Genomic DNA, 14,672 nt, shown 5'->3' on the forward strand with positions numbered 1-14,672 from the left:
CTCAAGTCACCCTCCATGCTCCCATCACATAATGGGAGGCAAATGCAATCACCCTCCCGACCCTTTTGGCCATGGGAAAAAGAATTGAAAGGGTGCCAGGGTGGCACAAAGGAGAAGCAAAGCCTTTCCACCTTTGGAGCCTTTCCCACCATCCTATGATGCACATCCTTGCAGAAATCAGTCAAAGAGTGGAACAAAGGAGCACCTTCTTATGACACTAGATGTGGCTGAGCCAGAATTTGCTTTCTGCACTAGGAATCTAAGCTGTCTATAAGGGTCATTCAGCTGTTCCAGAACTACCATCCAACCTCCACTTCTCCCACCATTATGGCATTATGGCACCATTATGATCTCAACATATCCCTCAATGTGCCTGAGATGGCAACAGTTATAAATGAGGAAGAACACACAAAAGAATACACAAGTTAGATTGCAGCTGTTTGCTTTTGCCTGGAAAGGGTAAGACTACTAAGTTTCCTCTCCACTGGTGCATTAAATGAGCACTAACTACTGTTGTATTTTGGGCTCATTTTGCAGCAGGAGAAATAAACTGAGGACAAAGGAAGAAAAAGGTAGGGAGGATGGCAAACATACTGTCCCCAGCTCTCTTTTTGCAAACATTATTTTTAAGAACGGCTGGGAATTGCTTATAAATATATCTGCACTAGCTGCTCCAAAACATCTGGAGAGCAGAAAAGGGCTGGGAACGTACATATGGAAGTCATTTTGAAGGCAATGCTTTGCCCAGATAGTTCTCCCACTTGCTCTGAGGACCTGAGAAGAGGAGTCAGACCTTGAGATCTGGATATCCATCCTCAGCCTGGCAAAAAACAAGGATTTCAATGCCTGTGTCTCAATGAAATAGCCTCAGCCATCCACATTTCATCTTCTGCCATTGTCATTTCTCCTGGGAGCATTTGGAAAACTTAAGCATGAATTTGACTTGTCCCCATGTAAATATTGTAACAGAATCACCCGATGGAAAAGGAATGGGTCTTCTTTCTGGTACTAAACTATAAAACGGACTATAAATTCCTTTAGCTGCCACATAGCCTCCAATTGTGCCAATTTGACAAGCCTTTGCTGTTCCAGTCTTTTTTTTTTTTTTTTTTTTAAATCCCAATTTCTCTTTCTTCTCACTGTTTTTGTCTTTTGTCTTTCACCTTCTGCAAACTAAGTTTAGTGTTCAAGAGTGCTTTTGGGTCTCATTTAGGAAGAAAGCGGGGTATTATTATTATTATTATTAACAATAATAAGAAAAGGAGGCAGTCCTGACTTTCTCAGCAAAAGCAAACTGCTGCAACCTCTTATAGCTTGTGTGTTTATCCATATTAAAATCTACTGTTCTGACAATGCTCTAATGTTGCTTGGCCTTATATTCTCCCCTTTCCCCCTGCAAAATGCTGTTTTTGAGCCACCCACATCTCATGTCAATGCTTCAGACATACTTGCACATTTAAGCCACAACAGAAGCATCCAATAGATAGGGAAGAACTTTCTTTGTAGCCCAGAGAAATAAAAAGGGGCTATAAATTCCACTTGCTGCTGCTGCAAACTGTAGCATATAGGAGTTGTGTGTGTTTTAAACTTTCCCGTGTCATTACAAGGTCAGGTTAACATTTTCCTTCCACCCCTTGCCTGCCTCTGATTTTACAGCGCTCATGTGTGGAGTCTTTGGCAACCAAAGCTTTTCTTTCCGTTGGGTTTTTTCTTTTCTTTTTGGAATTGTATGAGTGTCTTGGAAGAATACGGCCTTTGTTGAGTTCTCATTGGCTCCCGCTGCAGGAAAGCCAAGGGGTTAAGTGAACAGAAGAATGGAGTAAGATTGGGGAAGGGTCCGGATTAAGGAATTCCACTACTTGCAACCTGCAAGAACAACAAGGCTGGAAACTGATGGAAAAGATGGTGGTCTATTCTATTAAACATATCTAGCAGCAAAGATGCCCTTTAACCATCAACTAAGTGGAAAGATGTACCTACATACAGTAGACTCTCAATTAACCCACAGTATCTATGGGGATTTTAAACCATTTCAACCCACACCAAATTAATCCCTTTTTTCCAAAGCAATGTGCAAACTAGAATACAACTTTCCTTCTCTTTTTTTGCGTCGATACAAATTTTGCAGTGCAATTCTCTATCGAGAACCGTGTCCAAATATACTTATTTTAAGCAAAAATGCTTCCTGAAAAAGGAGGTGGGGAGATTAGGGAAAACAGTTTGCAAAAAATGCATATCGCTTTGTTTGGAATGTATTGGAATGTATTTTTTGAGCAGGCTTTTGCAAAACCCACAAATTGTTGTAGAAGCTGGGTGGCATTTACTCACCCTGGGTGTGTGTTTGTGCGTAAATATTACTCAACCTGAAACAGGTTGCCCTGGAAGCACAAGTAGCGACTCTTTCAGTCCTGCTAATACTGGGCCAGGTTGCCAAATGGGCTCGCTCCACAGAAAGGAAGTTTCATTGCAGAGAGGTGGGCAGTTATCTACAATGAGTCAGAAAGTTAAATAGGTTTTCTTGGTGGCTGCTCTCAACCTCTGGAATCCTATTAGGAGAGGCTCGATTTGTTCCCTCCATCAGTATTGTGTGCCTTCAAGGCGTTTCCGACATATCGTGGAGTTTTTTTGGCCAGATTTGTTCAAAAGAGGTTCACACGTGCCTTCCTCAAAGGCTGACAAAGTGCGACCCAAAGTCACCCAGCAGGAATTCGAACCAAGGTCTCCAGAATTGTAGTCCAACCAGGATACTACACCATCTCTTTTCCATTAGTGGAGATCCATCTCCATCTATTTATACTTTGACCATTTCTGAATGGTTGCTCAGAAAGGGTTTGTTAGGGAGTCTTGAGGGATTTGTTTGTACCAAAAAAGTGAGCTGTATCTCCATATAGGTGCATCTGCACTGTACAGTTAATGCAGTTTTGTTCCACTGCCATGCCTCAATGCTGTGGAATCCTAGAAGATGTCTGAGGACTATAAACCTACAACTCCCACGATCCCATGATACTGACCATGTAAGTGGTATCAAACTGCATCAATTCTACAGTGTAGATGCACTCTAGGAATTTACTGAGTCCTCCATGGCAACTCTTTGGTCACTTCCAGTTGAAGTCATTCATTTCGGTAGGGGTTGCTATTATCCATAGTTTACGTTGAACTGAATGTATTTCCCACAGATCTATAAAAAAGAGTATGTATCATATTTTGACTGAACTTGGCCAAATCACACTCTCTCAGCCTCAGAGGAAAGCCTGAGAAACTCCCTCTGAATCACCATAATTATTATTATACCTCATTTTTTTTCTCCAAAAAAGAGACTCAAAGCAGCTCACAATAAAACCGATATCTTGCAAAGAAAGCACTTAGGAGAACCATAAATTGGAAACAAAGAAAGAGATCCAAAGGCATTTCCATACATACCCCTTTGCTTATATTCCTATGGTCTGTAGAAATGGAAAAAACAAATGCACATTTAACAATTCTGCATTTAATGTAAATTAATATTAACAGGTCAACAGTCCTCTCTCGCTGCCACGTAACATTTTGGCACGTAACGTAAATTAATATTAATAGATCCAGTCTTCTTTCTGTACAGACATTTACAAAACAAGGAAACCGTGTGGTCGACTTTGTAATATTTACAACATCATTTAAGTTAATCTATTAGCTCTTTATATATACAAATATATTTATACATACATACACATATATATTACATATATAAAAACAGCAACGCCACAGGATGCTTTCTACATTAGTTGTGTCTTATTTGTCAGGGAAAAAAAAGTACAGTACGAAGTTGTGTTTGGTTACGTCCGGCCCGCAGGCATAATGTACGCCTGGAAGCACCATCGGGGCCCATGGTAAGACAACAAAATAAAAACAGACGCACACAGAAACAAAGGCAACAGTACTGCGACGCCTCGCACCACGTTCAGTGCAGTGGAGTTGTGATAGGTTGCACGCATCCCAGAAACGTCATGGCTCAAGTATTGCAAACTGATTGTGGCTGGAGACACGCTGATTTGGGGTGCGGATCCCCACCAAAGGCACCTTTCCTTCTGGACCAAATATTGTGCGTATGCAAAAAAACAAAAACCCAGTGCTCCATGGATCCCTCCCGTAAGGCACAACGTCTCCCAGTATTTGCTCTCCAGAGAAAGTCTGGAAGGACGTCTCATTGAACACGGCCCCAAAGGAGCAAGTAACAATTTCCCCGGCTTTGCAGGCACCAAAGCAGCCCCGTTCCCTGTTTTCCGACGGATACCAGTGCATGAAGGCGGACCACCAAGGCAAGCCGAGGTCAGACAATGCTGGCCAGTTCTGTGGAGTCCGACTCGGTGCTGCTGTTGCTGCTCTCTTCATCTCTGCAAAAGCAAAGGGATCAACAGGTAAGGTATTGATGGCGGGGGGAACATATGTCTATCATACAATCACCCTGGAAGACACAGAGTACACCTACACTATAGAATTTATTATTATTATTATTATTATTATTATTATTATTATTATTATTATTATGTATTAGCAACATTTATATCCTGCCCTTCTCACCCCAAAGGGGACTCAGGGCGGCTTACAAGTTATATGTACAAACACTATATTATATTATTAACATAGTACAATATAAGCATTATATTACTACTAGCTGTGCCCGGCCACGCATTGCTGTGGCTTATGGGAATGCTTTGTCGGCCAGGTGGAATAGCAGTGAATAGCCTTGCAGCCTCAAAAGCCTGAACCCTGGCTGTACCCAGCACCATTGTGGCAGAGGGGGTTGCTAGGAGATGAAGTGGGCGGGGCCTAAAGGGGGCAGGGCCTACCCTTCTGACCAGCAACCAGGGTTGAAAACGGCTCTTCCTCGTTCTTTAATTTTGGACTTTATTTTCCAGGTTTTTTTTATGAAGGACATAGATCGGATTACTGTCTTTTGTGGCCAAATTTGGTGTGATTTGATTCAGTGGTTTTGTTGTTTACTCAGTCCTACAAACGTACCTTACCTTTTTATATATATAGATATTGTACTATAACAGTATATTGTAATATTAGTAATACAGTATTACATGTATTGTAAATATACAATTGTAATAGTGTATCATATTGTATTACATCATATTATTATGAATATTATATGTATATACAATACATTAGTATATCATAATATGAGTATTATATATTATGATATTGTTATAATTGACTCAGGAGACAATGCAGTTTGATACCACTTGAACTGCCTTCATTCAATGCTATAGAGTCCTAGGAGTTGTAGTTTAGTGACATCCCAGCAAAGAAAAACAAAGACCGTGTGAAACTACAACTCCCCCCATCCCAAAGTATTGAACCATGGCATTGAAAATGGTGCCAAACTCAAGGAATCTCAAGGTCCTTCAGGGTAACTCTATGGTCTGTATCTACACTATTGGTTGCATCTAATGCAATTTGACACCACTTTTGCAAGATCTTCATCCTTCTTTGCCAAAGACAGCTGGTGCCTCACTGAACTATACATCCCAGATTACACAGTTTTGAGTCATGACAGTCAAAGTGGTGAGAAACTGCATTATTTCTAAGTTCCCTCTACTGAGGGTAAAAAATTAAATCCCCAATACCTGTTTAAAGGCCACTATTAGGGAATTCAAGTCCTTATTTATCAACCATATGATGGATCACTTTTCTATGCAAGGCTCATCATTATCCTACTTGGAAGATGATGGATCTTGCTAACGCACAGGCAAGATTGAGTCCCTATGGGAGATAGAGCGGTATATAAAGTTTTGTTGATGTTTGTTGTTGCTTACTGAACTTTGTTGCAATACATTTTCAAAAATTTGAAATGTAAATAAATAATAATAAAATGTTTTCCTAAGGGAGAGGAGGTAATGCTCAAAAATAAACCAAGGTTGGTGCTCCAGTGAGATTAACTGGCCACTGGTTAACCTTCCAGAACTAGTTGCAACTTATGCAGACAGTCCTTTTTAGCGACAGTACTTTTTCCAAACAGTCAGGTATTAATGGATGCACAAGATCTGAGCAAATACTATTTCTGGTGCAATTCTGGACAATCAGAAAACCCAGTGAGTGAAGAAAGCCAAAGTTCAGGGAGCCAAGTTGAACTCGCCAACCCAGCAAGGAGAGTCCGTATTTTATATTTAGCTCCCATTTCCAACTCGCCCACAAAATGCTATGTCAGAGAAATGGGACACTTGGTTGTCTCGGGGCCACCAAACACCAGCTCTATTTTAGGCTTCGGTGATAAAACGGGGTGGTTGTTATCCAGTGCAAAAGTTTCCCTCCTTGACTTTGCAAAATTTGAACCTGCAGCCACACAAAGGGGTGTCCTCAAAATCCCAGGGATTTACCGGTGTTGAAAAGTCACAGGGCGCATCCACACTATTAAATGAATGCAGCTTGACTTCACTTTAATGTGACGGAGTTCTGACCAGCTCCAGGGTCTCACCTTAACTCCTGCAAGGCTTTCTTGTTCTCTTTCCGCTTCTCTTCATCGATGGGATACAGCTTGAAGAGGAGGAGGCCGAAGATGATCAGAACCACAGGAGCCACCGAAACCAGCATTTTCAGGGTGAAGTTCACCTCCTCTGGCTGGGAGCAGCCCCGGGTCTTATATCCGGCAAAACTATAAAACCAGGAAAACAAGTGTTTTGGGGTGGCTGAGCCAATGTCCAGTGATCGATAGTTCAGTAGCCTGTTATCATCATCATTATCATCTCATTTATATCTTGTTTTCCTCTCTTAATTGACACCTAATTTTATTAAATTAACAAATCGATTAGGCAAAACTATTAGAAACCTTTCCGCCAGAGCTGTACTTATTGATCTATTCACATTTGCATATTTTCAAATAGCTAGGTTGGCAGAAGCTGGGGCTCATCCTGTCTGTGGATCCGAACCGCTGACCATCCGGCCAGCAAGTTCAACAGCTCAGCAGTGTAATCTGCTGTGCCACCGGGGCTTCACAGTATTTTAATTAGGTATTTTAATATTTAATACTTATGGTAATCTGTGATTTAATAATAATAATAACTTTATTTTTGTACCCCGCCTCCATCTCCCCGAAGGGACTCGGGGCGGCTTACATGGGGCCAAGCCCGTGTAATCACAATAAACAGAAAATAAAAGCACATCAAAATCAAATACAAAATTAAACACAATTGGCATATTAAATTAAAAAATATATTACTATATTGTACTATACCACTATACTACAATATATAATAAATTATAATACTGTATTATTATCATTATATTGTATTACATTATTTAATATGATTTAAAACATTTCGGGTCTCTTTTTAGAGCGATAAAGCATAATAATAATAATAATAAGAAGAAGAAGAAGAAGAAGAAGAAGAAGAAGAAGTGTTTTTATGCAGAGCTTTATCTGCTCTGAGCTTTTGGGAGGAAGGATGGAGTCCATATGGAATATGGGCATTATTTATCACAATAAGATCCCTGTAACCACATAATCCACATCTGCAGATTCACCAATGTAAAGTCTCCATTGTTGGAGATAACTACGATCCAGGCAGAGGTCTTGGCACTCCTTGTTATTTTAGTAAAAAGCAGCCACAAAACTTTCTAATTGAGAATTTGGACACAAGAATCTCTCAATCTTTCCATCCCGCAGCATAGAAAGCCTTTATTTTAACTCCCACACAACTGGGGTGATATCAGCACGTCCGTTTTAGAGATAATGAGCCGTAACCAAGAGAGCGATTACAAGCCCTGCCTGGAGCCGTTCTCAAGAAAACAGAACTCATGACAAGGCAGTGGCTTCGTCCCACATCTTCCGGGCTTCTCCCCTTGCGGGGCCAACATGCCGTTTCCTCCTTAGCACTCTCTTTATCAGCCAGAAATAACTTATCAACAGGTCACTCAATGGAGCTATTTCTTGAGTACAAGTAATTCAAGACCAGCCTGTTGTCAGGTTATTCATTCTGTGGAAATGGCACCAGCCCATGAAGTGAGGCACTTACTCCAAGCTGAGCGTGGAAATCCCCAGGGAGACGCCAGAGGCAAACTTGGTGAAGAAGACGTAGAAAGAGAAGAAAATGGCTTCGTGGCCGCCGGAATCCGGGTGCTGGAGGTTGAAGTCGTCAATGACGTCCGGCAACATGGACCTGGGCGGAAAGAAGAGGACGAACATGTAAGTCCCTGTGAAATCTCCCCAGTGGCCTTCACCTTCAAAACGAGGTCAAAAACATGATGAAGATAACACCCAAATGCTAAAAAAACAGCCTGCAGAAAACTACTGAAAATTGGAGAATATTCCACTTTCAATGTTTTGGAAATATAGTTAGCCCTCCACATTCACTGGATTTAGGAACCAAGAAAAGTGGAGAAAGAATGATTGAACACCTCTAAAAATCTGTCGTCCTCTAGAACTACTCTATGGTGAATTTCCACCAGATCAACATCATAGAATTGCACTGGAGGATCAACACAAGCCTAGACAAGTGTTCTCTCTAAGGAATCTCTGGGTCCTCCAGTGCAATTCTACAGACAACTTCTGGGGCTACTGGACAATACAGTTACACTGGAAGTATTCCTAGAGATAACATATTAACAATCCAAGCTGCACAAGTGAAGCCTGCAAATGTGGTGGGCTGATTGTAAAGGCTGAGTAGGGTTTATCCAGAAATCCCAAATCAAAAATGCTCCAAAATTGTTGTTTGGGTGGCTGGAAAAAATGACACCATTGCTTTCTGATGGTTCAAGTGTACACAAACCTATCTGTGCATATGAAACAGCAATGCATTTTGTTTAGACTTGCATCCTGGTGCCGTGAAAAGGTTCAAGCATTTGATGTTGGTCATAGAGACCAGGGTTCGATCCCTTACTCAGCCATGGAACTCCACTGGGAATGTTACTTTCTAAGTTACCCAAGTCTATGAAAACTTATGGCACAATCATATCACAGAATATTTTGAAGGATTCAAAGAATTACTCCAGAGGACATTTTGTCAGATGCGGGATGATGAAACCATGGGATTGTAATGTATTATGGAAGCTTTAAAGAAACCCAACTGTAATTGGCTTTCTGTACAAAAATGATAACTAAAATACAAATTAAAACCCACTTACCAGGGTAAAAGGAAGGCAGCCGCAACGCTCATCCCGGCGGCAACAGCTACCACATAGGTGATGATGAGGTTGCTCTCCATAATGACAACCAAGATGAGAAACGGGGCAGCAGACTGCAGAAGCAGAGAGAAGGTGGTCAGAAGAAACGTTAGACAGCAATTGTGCTTTAAAAATAAAATAAAACAAAAGCTTAATCAAACCAGAAGACATCCTGATTCACATAATTTACCCAAGACCTTGACTGCATCAGTCTGTCCTGAATAGCCTAGCGATGTGTTGGTCTCTCAGTATTGTAAAGAAGGATGGGTTGCTGTGAGTTTTCTGGGCTGTATGGCCATGTTCCAGAAGCATTCTCTCCTAACGTTTCAACCACATCTATGGCAAGCATCCTCAGAGATTATGAGGTATATTGGAAACTAGGCTAGTGAGGTTTATATATTGGTGGAAGGTCCAAGATGCTCCACACCCTTTCTATATGCTTTGGTTTCTTGAGCTGCATCGATTTGCAAAGTCTTGAACTCACCGAGATGCCAATGTAGACAGCAGTCTTCTTCCCAAAGCGAGTCAGAAACCATTGCCAAAAGGGGATGGTCAGGGTGGCAGAGAGCTGCAAGAGAGAAAGACATAAAAGACATAAAATATACCGTATATACTCGAATATAAGCCGACCCGAATATAAGCTGAGGCACCTAATTTTACCACAAAAAACTGGGAAAACATTGACTCAAGTATAAGCCGAGAGTGGTAAATTTCAGAAATAAAAATAGATACCAATAAAATCACATTAATTGAGGCATCAGTAGGTTAAATGTTTTTGAATATTTACATAAAGCTCAAATTTAAGATATGACTGTCCAACTCTGATTAAATCATTATTCTCATCTTCTTCATTGTCAATGTGCTTATGTATCCTTTTAATAATAATAGAATAAAATACATGTAATAATAATAATAATAAATACAGGTAAATAATACAAGTAATAATAGAGTAAAATAATAAATGCAACAATAATAATAAGATCAGAGTGAAATAATAAATGTAATAATAATAATAATAATAATAATAATAATAATAAAGAGTAAAATAAATGTAATAGTAGCAACAATAATAGAGAAAAATAATAAATGTAATACAGTAGAGTCTCACTTATCCAACATAAACGGGCTGGCAGAATGTTGGATAAGCGAATATGTTGGATAATAAGGAGGCATTAAGGAAAAGCCTATTAAACATCAAATTAGGTTATGATTTTACAAATTAAGCACCAAAACATCATGTTTTACAACAAATTTAACAGAAAAAGTAGTTCAATACGCAGTAATGCTATGTAGTAATTACTGTATTTACGAATTTAGCACCAAAATATCACGATGTATTGAAAACATTGACAACAAAAATGGCTTGGCTAAGCAAGGCTTGGATAAGTGAGACTCTACTGTATTAATAAATAATAATAAAAATAAAAAATAGAGTAAAATAAATGTAATAGTAGCAACAATAATAGAGAAAAATAATAAATGTAATAATACCAATAATAATAGAGACAAATAATAAATGTACCATATCATCTCAAGTATAAGCTGACCCAAAAATAAGCCAACCAGGACCCTCACCCGAGTATAAGCCGAAGGGGGCTTTTTCAGTCTTAAAAAAGGGCTGAAAAACTAGGCTTATACTTAAGTATATACAGTAAACAGAAACATCTTTGTTTCCACTCCTTAGTCTGAAATGACCCAAGGAATCACATATTGTTGCCATTCCTATAACAAAAAGCACCAAATTTTCCCACAAGTTCAGTCAACATCATGTTCCTTCCCCTTTCATTCTCAAGGCAATGGCTTTGACCTCAACCAGTCCTAGATCAAGGCAGGAATGTGCACATGGCCTGACTGGGAAGAAAAAACCCTTCTTCTCTCTTCCAATTTAGCGAGAAAGTGGAGATGAGAATGGCTGCACATAACTGAGATTGGCAGAAGTTTTTGGATTCTTCCATCGGACGACGCGTTGCCAAGAAAGCTGGGATCAGGCGAGGAAAAAATGCTCCACGCCCTCAACAAGGCGTGAGTCATGGTCAGCCTCAGCATCCAGCAAAGCTAAGCATCTCTCTTGGGGTGTGTTGTGGATCTGCGGTCGAATCTTTTTGCACATTATCTTGTTCTGCCCAACCTAGATTAGTTTCAAAGATGTTTGGGACTCCAACTCACATCAGTCCCTGTTTAAAGATTGAGGATGATGGGAACTGTGGTCTAACCCAACTGTAGGGCAAAAGGCTGGAGAAGACCCTTATAACCAACGCCCCGTTCCATTCCCAAAGCTACTAACTGTGCGGATGTCTCAGCAAAAAAGTTACAGACTTCAAATATTTTCCACTAGGTAAAAGTAAAAGTTTCCCCTGACATTAAGTCCAGTCGTGTCCGACTCTGGGGGTTGGTGCTCATCTCCATTTCTAAGCCAAAGAGCCGGCGTTGTCCGTAGACACCTCCAAGGTCACATGGCCGACATGACTGCATGGAACATTCTTATCTTCCTGCCATCACAGTACCTATTGATCTACTCACATTTGCATGTTTTCAAACTTCTAGGTTGGCAGAAGCTGGGGCTAACAGCGGGCACTCATCCTGCTCCTGGGATTCGAACCATTTGGTCCGCAAGTTCAGCAGCTTAGCGCTTTAACACACTGCACCACTGGGGGCCCCATTTCCCACTAACTCACTGAATTTTGGGGTGTCTGTTTAGTGCAGTGATGGCCAACCTATGACACGCGTGTCAGCACTAACACGCCTAGCCATTTTTGCTGACACGCTGCTGCATGCAGATTGATTGGATGACTATGTCTTTTGTGGCCAAATTTGGTGTGATTTGGTCCAGTGGTTTTGTTGTTTACTCCATGGGAATTATGCACATTACATTATCATGGCGGGGTACAAATAAAAGTTTATTATTATTGGGTTGTTGTATGTCTTTCAGGCTGTGTGGCCATGTTCCATATTATTATTATTATTATTATTATTATTATTATAAACACAACAAGATGAGTCCACAGCAGACATTCTGCTGGCTGTTGTACTGGATCACACGTTGGACACTTCCCAAGTGTCTAGGACTGTGTGATATTATTATTATTATTATTAGTAGTAGTAGTAGTATTAGAAACACAACAAGATGAGTCCACAACAGACACACTGCTGGCTGTTTTATTGGATCATACATCAGACACTTCCCAAGTGTCTAGGACTGTATTATTATTATTATTATTATTATTATTATTATTATTATTATTATTATTATTATTATTGGACTTACGGGTGCATTTAGAGGACTTTTGCCATTGTTTTCCTCTTGAGATATGCCAAAGGGCATACCGTGGGTTTCCAAGCTTAATGGTATGGAATCCTGGGATCTGTAGTTTGATGAAGCACCAGCATGCTTTAATTCCGAAATCTGAATTATCCATGACATAGCTTTTCCCTTGCCTACGTATGGATGTGAAAGCCAGAGGGTGGAGGAAAATTAACAAGAAAATCAAATTGTGGCGTTGAATGAGATCTCTGGGAACCACACAATGGATGGTCGTTAAGACAAATAATTGGATGGTAGAATAAATAAAGCCTGAACTTTCCCTTGGAGTGAAAATGACTCAACGGAGGCGGTTGTACTTTGGGCGTATCATGTACCGACGTGTCTCATTCGAAAAGATGCCAATTCTTGTAGGTAAGGCAGCGAGAAAAGAAGACAAGGATAAGGTAAATTCTCTTGCACAAAAGCTACATTGCAGAATGAATGCTGTTTGGCATCCCTTGAACTGTTGGAAATAGCAACCTATACTAGTTATTTGCAAAGTATATACTGTATATACTCAAGTTGAATACATGAAGTTTACAAGTAAATCAACTATGTTAAAAAGGTAAAGGTTTCCCCTGACGTTAAGTCCAGTCGTGTCCGACTCTGGGGGTTGGTGCTCATCTCCATTTCTAAGCCAAAGAGCCGGCGTTGTCCGTAGACACCTCCAAGGTCGTGTGGCTGGCATGACTGCATGGAGCGCCGTTACCTTCCTGCCGGAGCAGTACCTATTGATCTACTCACATTGGCATGTTTTCGAACTGCTAGGTTGGCAGGAGCTGGGGCTAACAGCGGGCGCTCATTCTGCTCTCTGGGTTTGAACCTGGGACCTTTCGGTCTGCAAGTTCAGCAGCTCAGTGCATTAACACACTGCACCACCGGGGGCTCCGAATGTATAGTTGAGGGAAAATTAGATGCACTTCTCCTTAGTGACCAAAACGTCTATTTGATTCCACATACTTAAGGATGACTTAAGCATCAACTATGCTACTTTTAACGAAAATTACTTTTTTGGTCTCTTGAGGGACGGCATTGAGCCGTGGCAGTTAAAGCGGAGTCATTGCATTCATTCTGCAATGTAGATGCAGCCAGAGTTGCGGTGCGTCCAAGCTAACTTGGCGATAAAGTCCAAAATAAGTAGCATCGCCAAGCGACTCATTGGACCTGTTCCATCCTACGCCTGGTGCGTGCCGTGGGTTGAATCTCCCCTCGTTTTGCCAAGCGGCAGGTTGCATTCCTTTTGGCTCCCAACGTTTCCTGGGGGCCCGGCTGGGTCTCCCTTCTCCCCTCCGGCGGCGGCGTTTCCCGGCACACAATGCCCGCAAGGGCCCCATTCAGGATGCAGAGCCTGTCCCAGACAAATCGGCTCCGTTCCTTCCATTCAGGGCTCCGGCCTGTAAACACTTCAGCCTCCTTTCTTCTTCTGATTAAGGGCCGGGGCCGGGAGGGTCGGAGACGAGAAGGGGACAAAAGGCTCACACGGCTCCTATTCTTCCCTCTCTTTTCAGGGCCGGCTTCGGAGGCGGACAAAGACGGCACTGTTCGTGGACTTTTCAGCAACCATGTCGAGTAGCCGTTCTTTCCTTATACTCCGGCCTTTCAGTTCCCTTGCGATGTCCGACAACCTAAGTACCTCCATTGTGGGCTTTCTGCATTCCTTTTCTGCGGTTCATATATTCTCTCATGTCTGATGATGATTGTGATGATATTGATTTATATCCTGCTTTTATCTCTTCACTGAATCGCAAAGCAGCAGGTCCAAAAACCAAAAAGATGGGAGAAGCAAGCCAAAGGAGGGCGAAATCGTGATAGATGTTTGTGAATTGCAGTCCAAAACATTGCAATAATGTGTTGTCGAAGCCTTTCATGGTCGGAATCATTGAGCTGCTGTGAGTTTTCCAGGCTGTATGGCCATGTTCTGGAAGCATTTACTCCTGAAGTTTCGCCCACATCTATGACTGTGGTGACTCAGCCTCAGAGTGACTCTGATGAGGATTTTGGGATACAGGTTCAAGATGAAGAGTTTCAGGTTCAGGATGAGTTTCAAGATGACTCTGATGGGAATTATGGGATTCAGGTGCAGGGTCTTCCTGCTGTGGAAGATGGGAAACAGGGAGGCTTTCCCACGGGAAGAAATGGTGTTGTTGATGGGGTTTATGTTGATGTGTGAGAGGCTAATTGAGACATATTCACCTTCTCCATCTCAATTCCTCTCCTTCCGAAGAGGAAT

General features: G+C 41.3%; 1 protein-coding gene across 2 annotated transcripts in view; it reads right to left on the reverse strand.

Moving 5' to 3' along the window:
• Nucleotides 1-3,467: 3,467 nt before the first annotated feature.
• mfsd2a (MFSD2 lysolipid transporter A, lysophospholipid) overlaps nucleotides 3,468-14,672 on the reverse strand; it is a 35,926-nt gene continuing 24,721 nt past the window's right edge. For both annotated transcript variants that reach the window (XM_003227572.3, XM_008120804.3), the window contains exons 10-14: nucleotides 9,626-9,709; nucleotides 9,103-9,215; nucleotides 7,995-8,138; nucleotides 6,458-6,634; nucleotides 3,468-4,367 (exon numbers count right to left, since the gene is read on the reverse strand). In XM_003227572.3, the coding sequence (XP_003227620.1) occupies nucleotides 4,304-4,367; nucleotides 6,458-6,634; nucleotides 7,995-8,138; nucleotides 9,103-9,215; nucleotides 9,626-9,709 (582 nt within the window). In that variant the 3' untranslated portion in view covers nucleotides 3,468-4,303. The remainder of the gene's footprint in view (nucleotides 4,368-6,457; nucleotides 6,635-7,994; nucleotides 8,139-9,102; nucleotides 9,216-9,625; nucleotides 9,710-14,672) is intronic.

Source organism: Anolis carolinensis, unplaced genomic scaffold (genome assembly GCF_035594765.1).
Source record: "Anolis carolinensis isolate JA03-04 unplaced genomic scaffold, rAnoCar3.1.pri scaffold_10, whole genome shotgun sequence".
NCBI lineage: Eukaryota > Metazoa > Chordata > Lepidosauria > Squamata > Dactyloidae > Anolis > Anolis carolinensis.